Genomic DNA, 21,094 nt, shown 5'->3' on the forward strand with positions numbered 1-21,094 from the left:
GTGAATCAAGAAAGAGAAGTGTCAGGAAATATCAGAAATAAGAGTTATCATGGAGTAGTCAACAATACTAAGGGGGAAAAACATATGTAGCAGTTAAGGTATCATTGTTAACTTTGGAGAGTGAGGTTTCAGTTAGGTGATTAAGGTCAAAGAAAAACTACAAACGCTTATAGAGTAACAAGAAGAGAAGCTAAAGCAGTCTGACTTGAAAAAGGAAAAGAGATATATAGGACAATGCTTAAAGGATTCGTTGAACCTGGTTAAATTTTTGTTTGAGTTTTTTAAATAGTATTGGAAAACCTAGAAATATCTGAGGGAGGGAGATAAAAATTTTTTTTAATTTAATTTTTATTTTATTTTATAATTATAACTTTTTTTTGACAGTACATATGCATGGGTAATTTTTTACAACATTATCCCTTGCACTTACTTCTATTCAGATTTTTCCCTTCCTCCCCCAACCCCCTCCCCCAGATGGCAGGCAGTCTTATACATGATAAATATATTACAGTATATTCTAGATACAATATATGTGTGTAGAACCGAATTTCTTGTTGCACAGGAAGAATTGGATTCAGAAGGTAAAAATAACAATTTACACTCATTTCCCAGTGTTCCTTTTCTGGATGTAGCTGATTCTGTCCATCATTAATCAGTTGGAATTGGATTAGCTCTCTCTCTATGTTGAAGATATCCACTTCCATCAGCATACATCCTCGTACAGTATCATTGTTGAAGTGTATAATGATCTTCTGGTTCTGCTCGTTTCACTTAGCATCAGTTGATGTAAGTCTCTCCAAGCCTCTCTGTATTTCTCCTGTTGGTCATTTCTTACAGAACAATAATATTCCATAACATTCATATACCATAATTTACCCAACCATTCTCCAATTGATGGACATCCATTCATCTTCCAGCTTCTAGCCACTATGAAAAGGGCTGCCACAAACATTTTGGCACATACAGGTCCCTTTCCCTTCTTTAGTATTTCCTTGGGATATAAGCCCAGTAATAGTATGGCTGGGTCAAAGGGTATGCACATTTTGATAACTTTTGGGGCATAATTCCAGATTGCTCTCCAGAATGTTTGGATTCTTTCACAACTCCACCAACAATGCATCAGTGTCCCAGTTTTCCCACAGCCCCTCCAACATTCATCGTTGTTTGTTCCTGTCATCTTAGCCAATCTGACAGGTGTGTAATGATATCTCAGAGTTGTCTTAATTTGCATTTCTCTGATCAATAGTGATTTGGAACACTCTTTCATATGAGCAGAAATAGTTTTAATTTCATCATCTGAAAATTGTCTGTTCATATCCTTTGACCATTTATCAATTGGAGAATGGCTTGATTTCTTATAAATTAAAGTCAATTCTCTGTATATTTTGGAGATGAGGCCTTTATCAGAACCTTTAACTGTAAAAACGTTTTCCCAATTTGTTACTTTCCTTCTAATCTTGTTTGCATTAGTTTTGTTTGTGCAGAAACTTTTAAATTTGGTGTAATCAAAATTTGCTATTTTGTGATCAATAATTGGACACAAACTCTTTCCTCCTCCACAAGTCTGAGAGGTAAACCATCCCATGTTCCTCCAATTTATTTATGATTTCGTTCTTTATGCCTAAATCTTGGACCCATTTTGATCTATTCTTAGTATGTGGTGTTAAATGTGGGTCCATGTCTAGTTTCTGCCATACTAATTTCCAGTTTTCCCAGAAGTTTTTGTCAAATAATGAATTCTTATCTCAAAATTTGGGATTTTTGGGTTTGTCAAACACTATATTGCTATTTTTATTCATTATCTTGCCCTGTGAACCTACCCTTTGCCACTGATCAACTAGTCTATTTCTTAGCCAATACCAAATGGTTTTGGTGACTGTTGCTTCATAATATAGTTCTAGATCAGGTACAGCTAGACCACCTTCACTTAATTTTTTTTTTTCATTACTTCCCTTGAAATTCTCGACCTTTTGTTGTTCTATATGAATTCTGTTGTTATTTTTTCTAGGTTATTTAAATAGTTTCTTGGAAGTCTGATTGGTATAGCACTAAATAAAAAGATTAGTTTAGCGGGTATTGTCATCTTAATTATATTCACTTGGCCTATCCAAGAGCACTGAATGTCTTTCCAATTATTTAAATCTGACTTTATTTTTGTGGCAAGTGTTTTGTAATTTTGCTCATATAATTCCTGATTCTCCTTTGGTAGATATATTCCCAAATATTTTATACTATCGACCTTTATTTTGAATGGAATTTCTCTTTGTATCTCTTGCTGTTGGATTGTGTTGTTAATGTATAAAAATGCTGAGGATTTATGTGGATTTATTTTGTATCCTGCAACTTTGCTAAAATTCTGAATTATTTCTAATAGCTTTTTAGCAGAGTCTTTGGGGTTCTCTAAGTATACCATCATGTCATCTGCAAAAAGTGATAATTTGATTTCCTCATTTCTCACTCTAATTCCTTGAATCTCTTTCTTGGCTCTTATTGCCGAGGCTAGAGTTTCTAGTACTATATTGAATAGCAATGGTGATAGTGGGCAACCTTGTTTCACTCCTGATCTTATAGGGAAAGGGTCTAGTTTATCGCCATTACATATGATGTTTACTGAAGGTTTTAAATATATGCTCCTTATTATTTTAAGGAATAGTCCATTTATTCCTATACTCTCAAGCGTTTTTAGTAGGAATAGATGTTGGATTTTATCAAATGCTTTTTCTGCATCTATTGAGATGATCATATGGTTTTTATTAATTTGATTATTAATATGGTCAATTATACTAATAGTTTCCCTAATATTAAACCAGCCCTGCATTCCTGGTATAAATCCCACTTGGTGATAGTATATTATCCTGGGGATGATTTTCTGAAGTCTATTTGCTAATATCTTATTTAAGATTTTAGCATCAATATTCATTAAGGAAATTGGTCTATAGTTTTCTTTCTCAGTTTTCGATCTATCTGGTTTAGGTATCAGTACCATGTCTGTGTCATAGAAGGAATTTGGTAGGACTCATTCAATCCCTATTTTTTCAAATAGTTTACATAACATTGGAGTTAGTTGTTCTTTAAATGTTTGGTAGAATTCACATGTAAATCCATCTGGTCCTGGGGACTTTTTCTTAGGAAGTTGGTTAATAGCTTGGTCTATTTCTTTTTCTGAGATGGGACTATTTAGACTACTTACTTCTTCCTCTGTTAATGTGGGCAAGCTATATTTTTGAAGGTATTCTTCCATTTCATTTAAGTTATCGAATTTATCGGCATAAAGTTGAGCAAAGTAGCTCCTAACTATTGTTCTAATTTCCTCTTCATTAGTGGTGAGTTCACCCTTTTCATTTTCAAGACTAACAATTTGCTTTATTATCTTTCCTTTTTTAAATCAGGTTTACTAAGGGTTTGTCTGTTTTGTTAGTTTTTTCATAGAACCAAGTCTTAGTTTTATTAATTAATTCAATAGTTTTTTACTTTCAATTTTATTAATCTCACCTTTTATTTTTTGAATTTCAAGTTTTGTGTTTGTCTGGGGGTTTTTAATTTGTTCCTTTTCTAGCAATTTGAGTTGTAAGCCCAATTCGTTGGCCCTCTCTTTCTCTATTTTATGCAAGGAGGCCTGTAGAGATATAAAACTTCCCCTTATTACTGCTTTGGCTGTATCCCACACATTTTGGTATGATGTCTTATTATTGTCATTTTCTTAGGTGAAGTTATTAATTATGTCTATGATTTGCTGTTTTACCCAATCATTCTTTAGTATAAGATTATTTAGTTTCCAATTATTTTTGGTCTATTTTCCTCTGGCTTTTTATTAAATGTAATTTTGAATGCATTGTGGTCTGAAAAGGATGAATTTACTATTTCTGCCTTACTGCCTTTGATTTTGAGGTTTTTATGCCCCAGTATATGATCAATTTTTGTATAGGTTCCATGAACTGCTGAGAAGAAAGTATATTCCTTTCTGTCTCCATTTAGCTTTCGCCAAAGATCTATTGTATTTACCTCTTTGACTTTTTCCTTATTTATTTTGTGGTTTCATTTATCTAATTCTGAGAGTGCAAAGTTGAGATCTCCCACTATTATAGTTTTGCAATCTATTTCCCCTTGCAGCTCTCTTAATTTCTCTTTTAAGAATTTAGATGCTGCACCACTTGGTGCATATATGTTTAATATTGATACTGCTTCATTATTGATGCTGCCCTTTAGCAGGATATAATGCCCTTCCTTATCTCTTTTAATTAGATCAATTTTTGTTTTTGCTTAATCTGAGATGAGGATGGCTACTCCTGCTTTTTTGGTTTTGCCTAAAGCATAATGGATTCTGCTCCACCTTTTACTTTTAGTTTGAATGTATTACCCTGTTTCAGGTGTGTTTCCTGTAAACAACATATAGTAGGATTCTGACTTTTAATCCATTCTGCTAACTGCTTCCTCTTTATGAGGGAGTTTGCCCCATTCACATTTATGGTTAGAAGGACTAATTCTATATTGCTTGCCATCCTATTAACCCCTGCTTATGCCTTTCCCCTTCCCTTCCCTCTTACCCCCCTACCCAGTATTAAACTGGTGAACACCACTTGCTTTTCACAGCCCTCCCTTTTTAGGATCCCTCCCCCACCTTAAAGATCCTCCCCTTATTTTACCCCTTTTCCTCACAATTTCTGTATTCCCTTCCCCTTAGCTTACTCCTTCCCTTTCACTTTTCAATGAAGTGGAAGAAGTTTCACCATAAATCGAATATGTCTATTGATACACACTATATTCATCTCCCTCCTTTCTTTCTCTCAGATATAATAGGTTACCTTTGCCTCTTCATGAGATGTAGTACCACCACTTTACACTTTTTTATGATATAATTTCCTTTCCACCTCTAGTTTCTAAGACAATTTGTACATATGTTATTTACATATTTTTTGGCAGAAGTATAGTTCTCAAGATTTCTTTTAACCTTTTTAGAAATCTCTTGAGTTCTGTTTTTGAAGATCAAACCTTTTAATGTAGGTCTGGTTTTTTCATCAAAAATAGATGGAATTCATTTATTTTGTTAAATGTCCATCTTCTTCCCTGGAAAACGATGCTCATTCTTGCTGGGTAAGTTATTCTTGGCTGCATACCAAGTTCCTTAGCCTTTCGGAATATCATGTTCCAGGCCCTTCGTTCTTTTAATGTGGATGCTGCTAGATCCTGGGTTATCCTTATTGTGGATCCTCCATATCTGAATTGTTTTTTTCTAGCAGCTTCCAATATCTTTTCCTTTGTCTGATGGTTCTTGAACTTGGCCACTATATTTCTTGGTGTTTTGATTTTAGGGTCCCTTTCAGTAGGTGATCGATGAATTTTTTCAATGTCTATTTTACCCTCTGTTTCCAGAATGTCTGGGCAGTTTTCTTTGATAATTTCCTCGAAAATGGTCTTTTTTTCATCACATTTTTCAGGGAGTTCGATTATTCTCAAATTGTCTCTCCTGGATCTGTTTTCCAGGTCTGTTGTCTTTCTAGTAAGGTACTTGACATTCTTTTCAATTGTTTCATTTCTCTGGTTTTGGTTGACTACCTCTTGGTTTCTCCTTGAGTCATTCATTTCTACTTGTTCCAGTCTAATTTTCAATGATGTATTTTCTTCATTCACTTTTTTATATCTCTTTGTAATTGTCCAATTGAGTTTTTATCTTCTATGTAATTTTTTTCCATTTTATCCATTTTATTTTTTAGAGAGCTGTTTTCTTTTTCCAGCTCACTAATCCTGTTTTCCTTGGAGTTGTTTACCTTTTCCAGCTCACTAATCTTGTTTCTCAATGATTTGATTTCTTTATCCACTCTGTCTTTGAATACATGGGATGACTTCTCCAGGCTCTCTTGCCAAGCTACCCTTTCCTTTTCCCATTTCTCTTCCAGCTCTCTTGTGAGAGCCTTTTTGATTTCCTCTCTGAGATTCTTTTGTATTGAGGAGCAGCTCATCTCCCTCTTAGGGGATTCATCTGGGGATAGTCTGTTTTTAGTCTCCTCAGTGTTTGAAGTCTGCTCTCTCTCCATACAAAAGCTGTCAATGGTTAGAGCCCTTTTGAATTTTTTGTTCATTTTGTCAGAGTAGGAATCGAGGAAAACAAACTGACAAGAGAAACAATTGGTCTGTTTTGCGGGGGATGGGGCTGGATGGTATTAATGGGCTTCCTCTACAGACTGGGGGTAGGGCAGCAGAGAGCCACTAACAGAACAGCAATGACTGTACTGAGTCTGCGCTGTGAGGCTCTGAGAACGCACTGAGTCAGTCCAAGTGGGGGTTGGGGATGGCCGGGTTCTGAGAGACGCTGGCTTTCTGGGGTTTTAATCTTCACCTCCGGTGTTTACACCTCTCCGCTGCTCCTGGCTTGCTGCCAAGACAGAATATCCACACTGGGAAAAAGTCTTTTCGCAGAACCGGCAGAGATCATACCCCTCCCCCCTCCAGTCTGAGCTGTGTGAGCTGCTTGTCTAGCTCTGGCTTACCTGCCCTCAGTCTGCGCCCAGTCTGACTGACCCTCCCCCGAGCAAACACAGACCTTTTCTGGCGACTTTCAAGGATGTCTTCTCTTGGTGATTATTTGTGCATTTCTTTCTGGGTCAAGCATTAAGTCTGAGGCTTGTCATGAAGTAAGTTCTGAGAGAAAACGAGGACCTCAAGCAACTGTTGCCTCCATGCTGGAAGTCTCAGAATTTTTTAATAGGGAGGTTGAAGATAAACAAGGGATAAGAGAGTTGGAGAATTTGACTACTTCCTGTGAGAGGAAACCCACCATCTCTGAAATTTTTGGACTCTCTAGTTGAAAATTTTTCATTAAATCAAGATGAAATTTGTCTCTGCAATTTCCACACTGTGATCCACAGTTTCAATCTCCAGAGGAAAATGGATTAAGTCTAATACCTCTTCTGCATGACTTCCCTTCAAGTACTTGAAGTTACTAGTCTTCTTTCTGAATTCCTAAGTCTAAATGCCTGCAAGATATGCATCATGATGACTGCTAAAATTCAATATGTCCAAAACTACATTTTATAATATACCAAAAGCTTCCTTCTAACTATAAATTAAGAAAAGTTCTACTTGTATGCCTGAATATGGCATAGAGATGACGGGGAAATATAAGAATGGCTTATTTTAGCATTCTATCTGTTCCATGCAATACAGTGAGTCACCTGTCAAAGCATCAACTTTATTTTTATTAGTGATTTTATTTTTGTAATTCAATATATATAAACATATTTATATAATTTTCTTGCTACACAAAAAAAATCAGATTAAAAAAATAAAGTAAATGAGTAAGAAAACAAAATGCAAGCGAATAAAAAAAAGAGTGAGAATGTTATGTTGTGATCCACATTCAGTTCCCTCAGTCCTCTCTCTCTCTCTCTCTCTCTCTCTCTGGATGTAGAAGGCTCTCTTTATCACAAGATCATTGGAACTGGCATCAATCATCTCATTGTTGGAAAGAGACATGAATTGATTGTCATATAATATTGATGTCACCATGCATCATGATTTCCTTGTTCTGCTCATTTCACTTCTGCTCATTTCACTTAGGATTAGTTCATGGTCCTCTCTCCAGGTCTCTCCAAAATCATCCTGCTGGTCATTTCTTACAGAACAATAATATTCCATGACATTCATATACCACAATTTATTCAGCCATTCTCCAATTGATTGAATTGATTCATGGATATCCACTCCGTTTCCAGTTTCTAACCACTACACAAAGGGCTGCCACAAACATTTTTTCACAAGTGGGTCCCTTTCCTTCCTTTAAGATCTCTTTGGGATAAAAGTCCAATAGAAACACTGCTGGATGAAAAGGTATACACAGTTTGATAACTTTTTGAGCATAGTTCTAAACTGTTCTCCAGAATGGCTGGATCCGTTCACAATATATTAGTGTCCTAATTTTCACACATCCCCTCCAACATCCATCCTTGTCTTTTCCTGTCATTTTAGCCAATCTGAGAGGTGTGTAGTGGTATTTCAGAGTTGTCTTAATTTGCATTCTCTGATCAATAGTGATTTAGAGCACCTTCTCATACGATTAAAAATAGTTTTAATTCTTCATCTGAAAATTGTCTGTTCATATCAAAGATCAACTTTATTAAGAATGGAAAGGAACATAATGAGCATGTTAGCCAATCGATAACAAGTTCTTAGGCCCTGATAAATGATGCAAACATTTTAAATGACCTTCAACTTTGTGGGGTTTTTTCTTCTTGATTCAGAGTGACAAGAAAAAGGAGTTAAGGGTGCAAATATTTTTGAGATGTTCTTTTTTCTCTTTGTCATGGATTTTTTAAAAATTTGATCATTCTTACAGGTAACTTCTGGATGACTTTGCAAGTATATGATGACTGAATACAACTTTTGTTTAGAGATTTCCCTTTTGTTTGGGACACCGGCTTTGGTTATTCAACTGCTTCCACCTTGGCTAAGGGGTATAACTGAAACTCTGCTCCAATTGCTTCCAGAAGTGTTCTTTGCACAGTATGTAGCTCTGCTCTACAGCATCCTTAATTGTAAATCCCCACTAAATGTGCCCAGGAACTGGGTTATGGGCAACAAAGATACCAGATAGTGCCCTTTACTGTACTTTATACTAGAGTTATATCCCCACGGGTTTCTTCCTGCTCATATGCATTCTGCTGTAGGACCCAGGCTGGACTCTCTGTCCTTGGGTGCTAGTGCTGGCAGCATTCTTCTAGCCCCACCATGTTCCCAGGGCTCACAGACTTTTTTCTCTGTCTTCCTAATCTACCCTATTTCTCAGCTTTCTTGAAAGGAATTCAATCTGGTACATTTTCTAAATATTTGTGGATGAGGTGTGGTGGGAGAATTAGTCTGTATTTTTCCATCCTACTGGAGTCATTTTGACTGCCTTTAGTAATTTCTTATAGAACATGTATGACTTCTCCAAATCATATTATCAAGTTCCAAAATGACCTTGAGGAACCTTCAGAATTTGACTGACTGATGAATGACAATGCATATGAGAAAAAGAATTACATAAAACCTATTGAGGAGGGATCATTGACTTTCCAAATAAATTAGCATAAGACGTTAGCCTAATATAGTTTATTTCCTAAATTAGTGGCATATGGAAGATTAGCAACTTTAACAATTTTGAAAATAACACAATGACATGGAAAAAATAACAATCCTTTCAAAATTCTAGAAAGGGCTGCTGGATAAAAATGTTTACTGCTTCCATCTTTTGTACAACTTCTTCCAAGTGATTTTATTAAATTAGCATCTTTCTAATTGTGAATTCATTGTATCATTTTATGGTTCTTTAACCATGTATTTCAAATATAGCATTGTTAAGTATAACATAACTTTGATCAGACTACTTTTTTTCTGTTTACAGGAATAATTACATGAGTAGTAAGAAGTTATCGGGTTGATTTTGGTTAAGAGCAATATCATCCTAATTTCTGAATAATCTACTTTGCTCAAACAATTTTATGCATATAAGATTTCAACTTTGCAGAAGAGATAATAGAATTTAATCAACATTTTAAAATAGCTTCATTTGATTTTGCCCAATTTTTTTTTTTTCCAAATGAGCCTGGTGATATTTTAAGCAAGACATACAGTCTCCTTAAATACAGAATGACCAAAAAAAATATTTATTATGTCTCCAGCAAGAGGTCCATTTTGGAGGCAGTTTGGTATAGTGGATGAAGCATTAGTCATGGAACCAAGATCTGAATCTGACCTGTTTACTTACTGATCAAGAACAATTTGACTTATGTTTCCTCATCTATGAAAATGAATGTGATAATATCTCTGTTATCTTCTTCATAGAATTATGTAAAAGGCACACAATGTTACAGAAATATAAGCTAATACTTGATGACCAGAAGAAGGACAGGATCTATAGTTTAAAGTTTCAAAATGGGAAAAGTTGATTTTGAGGGAAAGTGGTATATTGTAGTATTAAAGGGTTTCAATATATAGTGGAATAGAATTTACAGCTGGAAGAGATTATCAAATTCAAATCTCATCTTAGAGATATGGAAAACTGAGCACATTCTAACTCTATAAAATAATTCTTTGATAATTTTATTGTTGGGATACTGAATAATTAACTTAGCTTAGATAGAATTATCATTTTTGTTATACTGGCTTGGCCCACCTACAAGCAAATGATACTTTTGCAATAGTTTAGATCTGACTTTGTGTGAAAAGTGTTTCGTAACTGTGTTCAGACAGATCCTGAAATATTCTTGGCATGTGAACTCCAAGTATTTTATATTGTCTGCAGCTATTTTAAAAGGAATTTCTCTATCTCTTCCTCCTGTGTTTCACTGATAATATAGAGATGTTGGTGGTTTATGTGGATTTATTTTATATCCTGCAACTCTGCTAAGGTCGTTAATTATATCTACTAGTTTTTAGTTGATTATTTAGGTTTTTGCTAAATATGCCATCATGTTATCTGAAAAGAGTAAGTTTTGTTTCCTCACTGCCTATTCGAATTCCTTTTTCTTCTCTTATAGCCACAGCAAACATTTCTAGTATAACACTGAATAATAGTGGTGATAAATAACATCCTTATTTCATTTCTGTTCTTACCAGGGAGGTTCCAAGTTTATCCCCTTTAAAGATAATGCTTCCTCTTAATTTTAAATAAACCCTACTTATCCTTTTGAAATCGCTGTTTTCTGGTGTTCTTAATAGGAATGTGTGCTGTCTTTTTGTCACTATTTTTGTGATCAATTATGCTGATAGCTTTTTTAATACTGATCCAGTCCTATATAACTGGTCATGGTGTATGATTTTTGTGATATATTTCTGTAATCTACTTGCTAATATTTTATTTAAAATTTATGTAATGATAATCATTAGGGAAATTGGTCTATAATTTTTTTCTGTTTTTCTTCTTCCTGTCTTTGTTAACAAATTCATTTTGTGACATAAAAGAAATTTAGTAGTATTCCTTTAAATATTTTTTTCAAATAATTTCTATAGTACTGTGATTATAAATGTTTGGTAGAATTTGTAATGGGTTCTTTGGAATTGTCTTAGATAATTTTCTTGATGATAATAGCTAAGTCTTTCACAATTGATCATCCTTATTATAAATTATCCAAATTAACAGAACATTTAAATAAAGCTACTTTAGAAAAAGAAATTGAATAGGCCATAAATGAACTTCCTAGAACCAGATGTATTTATAAGAGAAACAAGTCTGAAAGTGAAGAAAAAATCCAGAACAAGACAGATTTATAAGAAAATTCTACCAAGCATTTAAACAACTATTAATTCTAATATAAAAGAAGATATTTGTAAAAATATGAAAAGAAGGAGCCTTGCCAAATTCCTTCTATGACATAAATATGATCTTAATACCCAAGCCAGGGAGAGTCAAAATATAGAAAGAAAACTATTGACCAATATTCCTAGTGATACTGAGGTCAAGTTTTGAAATATTAGCAAAGAAACTATGGTGACATATCACAAAAATCACACATTTTGACCAGATTACATTTGTAGCAGTAGACTAGGGATAGTTCATTATTAAGAAATTATAAATATAATAAGATGGATAAATTAATATATGAATATAATTGAGCATATTAATAACAAAACAAAAATCATATAATTATTACAATTGGTGCAGAAAAACATGACAAAATTCTAACAGTTTCTTGTTAAAAACGTTATTAAATATTTGAGGAATAAATTGGAGAAATAGCTTTCTTTAAGCTGACAATATCTATTTAAAATCAAGAACCAACGTTATCTGTAATAGAGATAATCTAAAGGACTTTCCAATGAGACTCAGGTTAAAGCAAAAATGTCCATTATCACCATTACTTTTCAATTTCAACCACTAATGTTAGCTATAGCAAAAATTAGGGGGAAAATGAAGTAATAAGCAAAGTCAATAAGGATACAAAATTATTACTTTTTGTGGATAACTGCTTCACTTACAAAATGACAGTGAATCAAAAAAAAAAAAAAAACACCAAAAACCTAAGTGGAACAAGAAGTTAATTAATTTTAGTCATATCTAACTTTTCATGACCTCATTTAGGTTTACTGGCAAAAATGCTAGAGGGATTTGTCATTCCTTTTCCAATTCATTTTACAGATAAGGAAACTGAGGCAAACAGGGTTAAGTGACTTGCCCAGGGTCACACAGCTAGTAAATGTCTGAAGCCATATTTGAACTCGAGTCTTCCTAACACCAGGCTCAGAACTTTACCCACTATTCTACACAGATGCCCCAAGACATGCAAAGGAACTATATAAATACAAGTGTTTATTGCAAAAATGTTTGTGGCAGCCCTTTTTAGCAGCAAGAAACCAGAAACTGAATGGATGCTCATCAATTGGAGAATGGCTGAATAAATTATTGTATATGAATATTATGGAATATTATTGTACTGTAAGAAGCAACCAACAGGATGATTTCAGAGGCTTTGTAAGAGTTAATGTTGAAAAATTATCTATGCATATGTTTTATAAATAAAAAGCTTTAATAAAAATAATAATATAATGTAAGCTTTTTGAGAAGTACAGTTTTGTTTTTGTCATTTATCCAGAGTGCCTTGTATGTCATGGGTTTTAATAAATTCTTACTGAATGTCTGTTTTCTTGTATCATAAATTAAATGATCAATAAATGAGAGAAAAATTTAAAAAGATGTTATTTAAGCAATAAATCCAGATCTAAATAATTTCAGAAATACTATTTGCTCGTGGGTAAGCTAAATAAAATTAATAAGCATGACAATATAACCTAAATAGATTTACTTATTCAGTACCTTGACAATCAAACTACCAAAATATCATCTTAGAGAGCTAGAAAAAGTAACAACAAAATTCATCTGGAAGAATAAAAGGTCAAGAATATAAAAGAATTAATGAAAAGTTAAAGAAGTGAGAACTAGATCTCAACCACACTACAAACTGTAATTGTCAAAACAGTTTGGTTCTGAGTAAGAAATAGAGTAAACTGATCAGTATAATCAATTATATATACAGTATATAGAAAGCAGTGAACTGTCACTTAATAAACTGAAAAAATAGCTATTTGGATAAGAACTCATTATTCAGAAAAAACAGACAGAAGCTAGGTATAAAGCAGTATTTCATACCATATACCAAGACAAACTCCAAATGGGTACTTGATTTAGGCATTGGGGATTGTGTAATAATTTAAAGTAGCATAGAAAAAAACTCTCTCAGATTCATGGATAGCAAAATAATTCATGATCAAACAAGAGATAGATTCACAGGAGATAAAATGAATAATTTTGATAACAAAATTTAAAGTACAAACAAAATTTAAAGCACAAACAAAACTGTTTGAGGAAGATTTCTTAAGATATAACTAAATTTTTGCAAAATATTGATATTTATTCATCAGCTTAATTTAAGACATTTAAGCTATGATGTTTATTTGGTCAATTGGTATAACTATTATGACAATGTTATAATCCATATAGAAAGAACTAGAGATGAAAATATAATATCTGTTTAAATATGTAGGTGTATGTATGTATGTTATATATTCATATAAATTGTATATATGCATATGTGTATATATATGCATATATATGTATATATATATATATATATATACACACACACACTAGCTGAATAATTGCTCCACTGAATTAGCACATTAGTAAATGTAATTGAAATTATATGTACATTGAATTAAGCTCAGAACTGAAGAGGAAGAGTAATATAGACTAAATTACATTTGGAAAACTAAACATTTTTTTAATGATTCCAAGCTGTTCCCACAGTTGAAAGACCAATATTTTCAACAGAAATGTTCTCCTGAAAATATTGTATGATTACAAATATTGAAATACCATAATCTTTGAGGAATTAAAGCTTCAAATGACCAAAATAACAATAGATAGATGCATAATATGCGTGAGCATGTTGAAGTTTATTTATAATGATCTCATTTCTAATAGTCAGCAAACGATGATTCCTGACCAAATCACCTTAACCCTCCCCCAAATCTATTTTCATATGACCCACAAGCTAAAAATGGTTTTTATATTAGTGAATATTTTATGTATTTTAAAAAGTAAAAACCACTATCTCAGGTCCTACAAAGGTAGGCAACAAGCCAGATTTGACCTGCAGGCCATACAGTTAAGACATCACTAAGGAAATATGATTAGAAAAACAGTTAGGTTAATCAGGAAGCAGGCAGGTAAAGGAAAAGAGTCAGGCGGCCACTCTCTTCTAGTATCCACTAAATATAAAGAACTAGAGAAATATGCCTCACACATTAGATACATGCTCTGAGAGTTTAAGAATATGGACAAGAACAGATCAGGGGAAGTCATGCAGATAGGCAGAACTAGTGCTGGCAGAACAAACTTATAAATCCACTCACTGACATGTCAATAAAATATTCAGAAATATATCCCTCTCTATTGTTAAATCAAAGTAGAATGGTGAGGAAGGCATCCTTGCTGTGTCTTTGTACTTTCTAAAATGTGTCTACTGTTTCCCCAAAGCAACGAATGTTACATATTGGGTTTGGATATATTATTTTCATCACATCAAAGGACAATTCTATGCCCATGTTTTACATAACTTTTAATATAAATGTATTTTTAAGTTTTCTGGGTATATTTGTAGTATGAAACAAAACAATTACCTGTATTTGAAGGATCTTCAGAGCTGGTATCTATGTTGGTATAATGCTCTAGCTTAGCCATAAGTTCTAACTCGATTTGATGAAGACTATGGTCTTGTATGGCATTTTCCACATCTTCAGTGAACTGAATCTGTTCTGCCAAGCACAGAATCTATCAAATAAAGACAAAAAAACCCCAAACAATAAATAAGAGCTAAAATCTGATCCTACAAATCATTGCTAATTGTTAGGAAAAATTAAGAACAGAAAACACTGATTGTCACAAATAATAACAATCATCACCAACATTGGCATTTTTAAGATTTGCAAAGTCTCCAATAATATCTCATTTTTTTTCTTCACAACAAACCTGGAATATACATGCAATTATTATCTCCATTTTATACAAGGATGAAACTGAAGTACTATGAAGTTAAGTGACCAGCTTTACAGCTAGTAAGAGTTTGAAGAAGGATTTGCACTCAGGTCTTCATAACACCAAGTTAAGAGCTCTATCTACTATGTTAACTAACTGCCTTCACTTTCCTTAAACAAAATTAAAATGTGATATTTGCAAAAAGGAGAAAAGCTTGAGGAATTTTTCTTAGATATAATTAAATTAATGCAAAATATTAATGTTCATTCACCAGCTTAATATAATACACTTATCAAATTATTTATTACTCCATCTGATAATAAAATTTAATCTATTAGTTTTATTTGATCCAATTCAATTTAATTCAACAAATATTTTACTAAGTCCTATGTACTGAAAGAGTGAAGTATATAAGTAAGTACCACATACGCAAAACCTTTATCTATCAAATAATAATGTTCTCTTATAGTTAGGTAAAGTTTTATTAACTATTATTATGGTAGAGCGTATTAGAGCCAGATGGCTTAAATAAGTAAGATTTACATATTTTTTGAAACATGTTGTCCCTCATTTCATTATTTTTCTCTCCAAAACCTCTAAGGACAATGATGTACATAGGTAAATTACAACATCATATTACCCTAAGATAAAATGAATGCTTCCACTCCAGCTTATGAACAAAAAAGCAGCAAAAAAAGAACAAACTTCTAGCTACCAGAGTTAATCTTAGGTATAATCATACCATTCTGTACTAGCACAGTACCATATATATAATAGTTTCTCAATGTTTGTTGAGTTAAATTAATTTTATTTTAATGTAAGTTATAGATAAAAGATTTGATTGAGTAATATCACAAGTTTCCATAGTTTTCTAGTTTACAAAAAAAAAAAAATAGAAAATCACAGCTTTTAATATACATTAATTGACATATATGTGTCACTGTGCTAATAAGCATTTAAGGAAGTAAAAAAATGAAAAGACAGTCTATGATCTACAGAAGATTATAATATAGTAATGGAGGTTAAAATATAGGCACAAGTAATTATGATAAAATGTGTGGAAAGATAAGTACCTTAAGAATGACACAAAGTGCTAAGTTAAGAATATGACCAGGCAAGCCAAAGAAGTTGAATGCTTCTAACTGAAGGTTTGTTGGGTTTTTTTTTAATATCTGAGTCTAGTGATCAATAATAGCTGAAATTATTAATTTTGATTAATTTTAATTAATTAATTAAATTTGGCACAACTGTCTCAGGGAACTGGCCAATGATATCTGCAATGTGGTTTCACACTATGAGGGGGAGTTTGTCTAAAATAAATTACTAACATTAATACAAAACTACATTGGTTGAGACATTTATATGTGATGTACACTATAAATAAACTTCAAGAATTGTTGATTAGATTTTATCAATGAGAAGCATGAAATTTTAAATTTGGAGGAGAAATTAGACATCATGTGCTGTAACCTTTATTCTCAACATATGGTCAAACTAACATCCAGAAGGAACTAGAAACTTAATTTTGTAGAATTTTAAAATGGGAAGGAATCTTATAGATCATCTAATACTACTCTCTCAGAGACAAGGACAACTAAAACCTAGGTAAGCTAAAGGTTATACAGCAATTTAGTGGTATCTATATGACTACAACTTCAGCCTCTGGACTCTCAAGCAATCATCACAATAGCTCCTTATACTACTTCAGAATCAACCTTACCTGGGAAGGAAAAAGAGATGGGTCAATTGCACCTTGAGAACTTCGTCCAGTAGTAACACATTCAATTAATAATTGTTTCAGCGTCTCCTTCATTTCCATGGCCAAACCATTCAGCCAAATCTTATTTTAAAAATTAGGGGAAAAAAATCACCAAAAAATATCATTCATTTGTTAAATACCTTAATAAAATAAGTTAAATTTATTTTGCCATGTGGTTTTATTTTGTAACAAATCTAACATTTCAAAAATGTATACTATAACAAACATATTTTTGCAGTACAGACTTGTGATTTTTATTAATATTTTTATTTATATTGAGCCCTGTTAGAAGGAACTTCTAAAGTAAAAATTTCTTCTAGATGCATATAGGAAACTCCTAATTACTGTCTTAACAAGTTTCCTGGGGCATTTAGAGAGGTTAAGTGACTGGTCCAATGGGCATGGACACAATTAATATGTGTCAATGATAGGACTTGAACCTAGATTATCCAGACTCTGCACTTTAGAGTGAAACCTAGATAATAGAATACAGGCAACAATCCAGGAGAAGTCTCCCAATATTTTTGTCCAAACAACTTTTTAAAACTCTTCACATTAAATTCTGAAGCATAGCAAAAAAGGGGTCAGAGTAAGATATCTTTTTAGCCTAGGACAACTTAGGAGGTCATCAAGAAAGGTCTGTGACAGCCCTAAAACATGATAGCAGCACCAGAAGCAGGGCATGGAGTGACAGTAGCAGCAGCATATCAAGACTCGCAATCCAGAGATGGTAAAGGGGTCAGACAACTAGTCAGGAAAAAAAAAAAAAAAAAAAAAAGATTATAGGAGATCCTTTGCTGACACTAAGTACAATTAGTGGCCATTTTCTTGTCCACGAACAATTGTGGGTCACAGTTTCAAGGCCAAGAGGAGCACTAATACTTATAGTTGGAGAAGAAAGGGCCCTTCCTGCATAAAGACCAAAGCATAGATTGGGAGATCAATAATCATATCTCTCGTCTTCCCTTTTGGAAGCAACAAAAACTTGTAGACCCCCTGAACTAGATGTGAAAACACACACAAAAAAAAGCCTGCAGCCCTATTGCCTCCTTTCCTTCAGAAAAGTATACTTGAAGCAAAGATATTTACAGCATAGTGTTTATGCAGTACGACTGATGAGATAATGGTTCTCTAGTTCACATATACTTAGTGTGATGTAATAGTTCTACAGCTGGCACATGCTCAGTGTGCTGTAGTGATGTAATTGTACTAAGGTTTTTAAGGGCTTGGAATATGATAATCCAGAGAGCAAAAGATCTAGGAATTACAATCAAAGAATAATTTATTCAACAAAACTGAATATACTCTTTCAAGAGAAAAGATAGGCATTCAATAAAAGAGAACACTTTCAAAAATTCCTGATAAAAAAAAAGATAAATAGAAAATCTGACATTCCAACATGATTCAAGAAAAACTTAAAAAGGTGAATATGAAAGAGTAATCATAAATCAATAAAATTAAACTGTTTATATTCCTATTAGAGAAAATGATACATGTAACTCCTAAGACTTTTATCTTTAGTAATTAAAAGTCTACATAGAAAAAGGATACAGATTTGAGTTGTTTATGCCTAAATAATCCAAAAAAAAAAATGAAGGCATGAGAAAGAAGGGTGCAGTAGAAGAAGAAGAGACGTGGAATTGGGAATTTTTTCTTATAAAAGCAGCATGCAAGGAAGAGCTTTTGGAGTAAAGAGGGAAATGGGGAATTGGGAGATTGGCTAGGACAGGTGATAATCACCTGCAAAAGCCCATTTGCTCCCTTTGAGGTTTTTATGAAGAATTTTCTTCAAATATACAAAAAATATTTGCAAAAACTTTATGGAATCTGAAGAAATGTAACTTACAATTAAGATAATCAAGTCAAAAACAAGTCTAGATCTGAAAAAAGTATTTAAAAAATAAAATCATGCTGACAATTTAAAGCCAGTCAGGGATTGATTCTCAAAATAGCCTAAAGAAAGAATAATAAGAAAATATACATTCAATGTCTCATTATCTACAATTATTTTTCTTCTAAAAATAAAAATATCTTTAACTTAAAAGTAACATAGCAAATGAAAATTTTTCTCATTGGTATAAATTATCTGTTCTGACAGTCCAAACTGATCAAATTCAATAGATAATTGACAAATGTACAATTTGTTAAATGTGGGAAAATTTACTTAAGTATCAATTTTTGATTGCATACTTATAAAAGTTCCTTACCTCAACATCATTAGAGAGAAGAATTCTGTTTTTAAAAGGTACCACTTCTCCCTCTAAAGATTTCATTGCAGTTATATACTTACATTCCTCATCAAAACACACACTGTTAATACCTAAAATATGAAGATAATAAATAAACTTAACATGATATTGAAGACATCCTTCTGAACCAGTCTTATGCAATACCATATAGACACAAATAATGTGTAATTTCACTTTTAAGGGATATCATCATCGATTCTATTACATGTTGGCTTGTCAACTAACCAAGAAGTACTAACTAATCAATAAATATTTCCTTAGATATAATAAATTTAATTTCAAAAATTATTTCCCTGTTCTTTTTAAAATTTAAAACTAATTACAAAAGGTTGCTGTTACTCAAATTATTTTTAAAATTAAAAAAAAAACTATATCAACTTTTATACTTGCATATGTATGTGTATACGTATTTCCCAAAAGTATACATTTTGGAAAAGTAAATTGTCTATCTCAACATATTAAACATTTATTAAAGCATATCCCTTATCTTTTCTATAAATACAGTTACACAATTAAATTGACTTAAGAGTATTTATTGAAAACATGCAACACTGCCCATGTTATCCTACCAGCAAACAGTTTCTTTAGATGAGACTGAATAACAGCAGGGTTAGTAGACTGGCCCAAGATTTCTAACAAGTCATCATCTCCAATAAAATAAAATCTTGGAAATGCTGAACGTTTTTCCTAATAAAAATAAATAAGTAAATGGAATTTTAAGATATACATAACATATATGTGACATAAAATACTTATTCCAAATAGTTAATAAGTCTTGCCTCCAAAAATTCATTCAGCGATTTTTGGCACCTCTGCAGCTGATCAAGAATAGTAATCAGAGCATTCCTGATTCCTGCACGAGTAGTCAATGATGTAACTCTATTATCTTTCTTGATGTCTGTCATTATTGTCCTGTTGGAAAAAAATGCAAGATATAACTTATATATGTATCATTACTACTTTGTATTTGACCTGAGTGTAAATTGTTTATACCAAATAATTTCAGGTTGTTTCTTTAAAAGAAATATAATAAAATCAGAAACATGCTACAATTATGATAACTATTACTATAACTACATAAAATATTTATAACTTATATTCTATAGTATACCCCATGTTATCTACTTTTGTAACATACTTAAAAAAGCAACTGATTAAAAATCTATAAAACATTAAAGTCTTCTCATTATACTAACCTGAAATCTTCATCAACTCTGTTGAAACGTGCCTGTTCTTTGGGTAAAGCTCCACGACCAAAAATGGGTTCCAAATACACCCACTTTCTTTGAATTTGATTTAAATTTTGCAGATACTCATCTAATTCTGCAAGTTTTCTTTCCCAAATTGATACTTTATCTTCAAATCCTTTATAATATGGAGAATCCTTTAGGGACTGAAGAAGACATCTATTATCTCCAACCTGGTTCACTATATCTTTCCAGTCTTTAATCAGCTTGAGATTTCGGCCTTGGCTATCTTCATAATCTATTAAGGTAAACACTGCTCCAACTCCCCAGAGATCAAGCTCACGTAAAGCTTCTCTTATTGTAACTTCACCTTGTGCTCGGCTATTCAAATCCTGTTTAAACAAAGCAAATATAAGCATGAAATAATATTTAACTACAGACAATGAAATAAGTGTGTTTCAAAAATGTTCATTAAAACTTATGCTTCAATGCTTGTCCTAGGGAGATAACTCTCAGTTTTGCCAGTGAAAGCCTAGTAGCACTTACCACTCTAGAGAGCCTTCAAATACGAACGCAGGGGAAGACTACGTGTCTGTCATTCAATAGTGGTTGACAGATTATCTCTAAAAGGATGATAATAAAATGAGATTTTTTTTAAGCCACTGATGTTAGGATTACAAGGTGAGGGTCCAGTCGTCTGCTCAATTATAATCCTTCTCTGGGAGGAGATCTGTAAATTTTTTTCTTCTGTGTGCAGGTTTCTTGGGAGCTCTGAATCTCCTCCAGCTCTTGTACTTCCCCAAATCAGACTGGTCTCCTTTCAGCCTGCCTAGTGTCACAACTCTATATCAGAGTAGATTCTCTCAGACCCAATGCTGCCCTTCTTTTATCCTCC

At 32.8% G+C, this 21,094-nt stretch overlaps 1 protein-coding gene across 3 annotated transcripts in view; it reads right to left on the minus strand.

Annotated features, from left to right (window-relative positions):
* DYNC2H1 (dynein cytoplasmic 2 heavy chain 1) overlaps window positions 1-21,094 on the minus strand; it is a 394,253-nt gene that overhangs the window by 289,182 nt on the left and 83,977 nt on the right. For all 3 annotated transcript variants that reach the window (XM_074304391.1, XM_074304390.1, XM_074304389.1), the window contains exons 26-31: window positions 20,209-20,591; window positions 19,792-19,924; window positions 19,582-19,699; window positions 18,971-19,083; window positions 16,725-16,844; window positions 14,650-14,800 (exon numbers count right to left, since the gene is read on the minus strand). In XM_074304391.1, coding sequence (XP_074160492.1) covers window positions 14,650-14,800; window positions 16,725-16,844; window positions 18,971-19,083; window positions 19,582-19,699; window positions 19,792-19,924; window positions 20,209-20,591 — 1,018 coding nt within the window. The remainder of the gene's footprint in view (window positions 1-14,649; window positions 14,801-16,724; window positions 16,845-18,970; window positions 19,084-19,581; window positions 19,700-19,791; window positions 19,925-20,208; window positions 20,592-21,094) is intronic.

This window comes from Sminthopsis crassicaudata, chromosome 3, assembly GCF_048593235.1.
Source record: "Sminthopsis crassicaudata isolate SCR6 chromosome 3, ASM4859323v1, whole genome shotgun sequence".
NCBI lineage: Eukaryota > Metazoa > Chordata > Mammalia > Dasyuromorphia > Dasyuridae > Sminthopsis > Sminthopsis crassicaudata.